This window comes from Quercus robur, chromosome 4 (genome assembly GCF_932294415.1).
Source record: "Quercus robur chromosome 4, dhQueRobu3.1, whole genome shotgun sequence".
Lineage (NCBI taxonomy): Eukaryota > Viridiplantae > Streptophyta > Magnoliopsida > Fagales > Fagaceae > Quercus > Quercus robur.
Genome location: NC_065537.1, coordinates 69,381,174 through 69,382,822, shown reverse-complemented (window position 1 = coordinate 69,382,822; position 1,649 = coordinate 69,381,174). Strand labels below are relative to the sequence as shown.

The 1,649-nt window shown below is 44.0% G+C and overlaps 1 protein-coding gene across 1 annotated transcript; it reads left to right on the top strand.

Annotated features, from left to right (window-relative positions):
- Positions 1 to 577: 577 nt before the first annotated feature.
- On the top strand, positions 578 to 1,394 carry LOC126722482 (coproporphyrinogen-III oxidase 2, chloroplastic-like). Its single transcript, XM_050425640.1, has one exon. The coding sequence runs from the start codon at positions 678 to 680 to the stop codon at positions 1,392 to 1,394; it is 717 nt and encodes a 238-aa protein (XP_050281597.1). The 5' UTR covers positions 578 to 677.
- The last annotated feature ends 255 nt before the right edge of the window (positions 1,395 to 1,649 follow it).

Here is a 1,649-nt window from a genome sequence, read left to right as displayed (position 1 = left end):
TCAGTAGACGCATATCGCATGTTAGAATATGAGTGTTAAAGGATTTTATGTAAGAGCATCCACAGCAGTGGAGCTAAAAATTTAGCTTTTTAGCTCCACCAAAAGTTACTTTATCTATTTTACCTACATACATGCTGCAACAGTGGATCTATTTTAGCTTTCCACACAATAAAATAATATAAACATCACAATAAAATAATATATCCATTACAATAAAATAATATATCCACTACAATAAAATAATATATCTTATATAATAAACAACAACCACAACCACCTTCAACCGCCACTGCCACCGGCGTCGCCACCACCGCCGCCACCTCCACCACCGCCGCCGACGACTTTTTTTCCACCGCCGTCGTCGCCGCCACCACCACCACCGCCACCGACGACTTTTTTTTACTTACTCCATGTTGCCGGTAAACGGCCAGCCTGTTGTTTTTGAAGTTTTACTCAAAAAGAACAAACTCGTGAAAAAGTCAGTCCATCCATCCACAACATCACCACAGTACTGTTTACTGTAAACAACACCCCCTTATCATATCATATCATCATATATTAATATCCCAACTCTCTCTCTTCAATAAATTTCTTCATCACACTCTACTATATCTTCTTCAGATATATATTCATTTTCCTACATCAAAATTTGATTCAAACCAAACCAAACCAAACCAATGTCACCACCAATAACAGCGAGTGCCATTGTCTCATCGTCATCTTCATCCTCCTACTTCACTCTTTTCCCTCTCACCTCAACCTCACCAAAATCAAAACCCACCACCAAACTCTCCTTCAATTTCTCCAAAACCCAAACCCGCAATCTCACACTCAAAACAACAACAACAACAACAATTCGATCCGCAGTTTCCATCGAAAAAGAAGTCCCAGAAACCGAACGACCCAACACATTCCTCCGCGAATCCGACGACCATGATTCCCCATCATCATCATCATCTTCATCCTCCACCGTCCGATCCCGGTTCGAGAAAATTATAAGGAAAGCACAGGACAGCGTGTGCAAAGCAATCGAAGGCGCCGACGGTGGAGCTAAGTTTAAGGAAGATGTGTGGTCGAGGCCTGGTGGCGGCGGAGGCATAAGTCGAGTTCTTCAAGACGGTGCCGTTTGGGAGAAAGCTGGGGTTAATGTTTCTGTCGTTTATGGGGTTATGCCACCGGAGGCTTACCGTGCCGCCACCGCCTCCGCCGAGGTGAAGCCGGGCCCCGTTCCGTTCTTTGCTGACGGCGAGGGACGGCGTGGGCTGGGCTGGTCTGTGGCGGCGACGGTGATGAGTGAGGCAGGAGTGATTTGGGAGATGAGAGTGAGGGAGAAGGAGATTGAGAGTGAACGGAAGGAGATAGAAAATAAAAGAATGAAAAAAAAAGGGGAATGAGCGATTATTTTAATCGGCTGCTGCTTAAAATATTATTATTTTTTTTTAGATGCGCGCTACAGTGCACATCTATATATAGATGTGCACTGTAGCAAATCAGCCAAATCTTTTGGCTTTGACTCCACTGCTGTGAGCTTGTTTTGCAATATTTGTGGAGCTAAAATAGCATTATAGCTTTTTAGCTTCACTGTTGCAAATGCTCTAAGGGCCAAGACTGACTAATTTGTGAACAGATATTGGGCTAGGCCAGGATCA

Coding starts and splice junctions, on each gene's coding strand:
- LOC126722482 (XM_050425640.1), top strand. CDS start 678: ATGTCACCACCAATAACAGCGAGTGCCATTGTCTCATCGTCATCTTCA.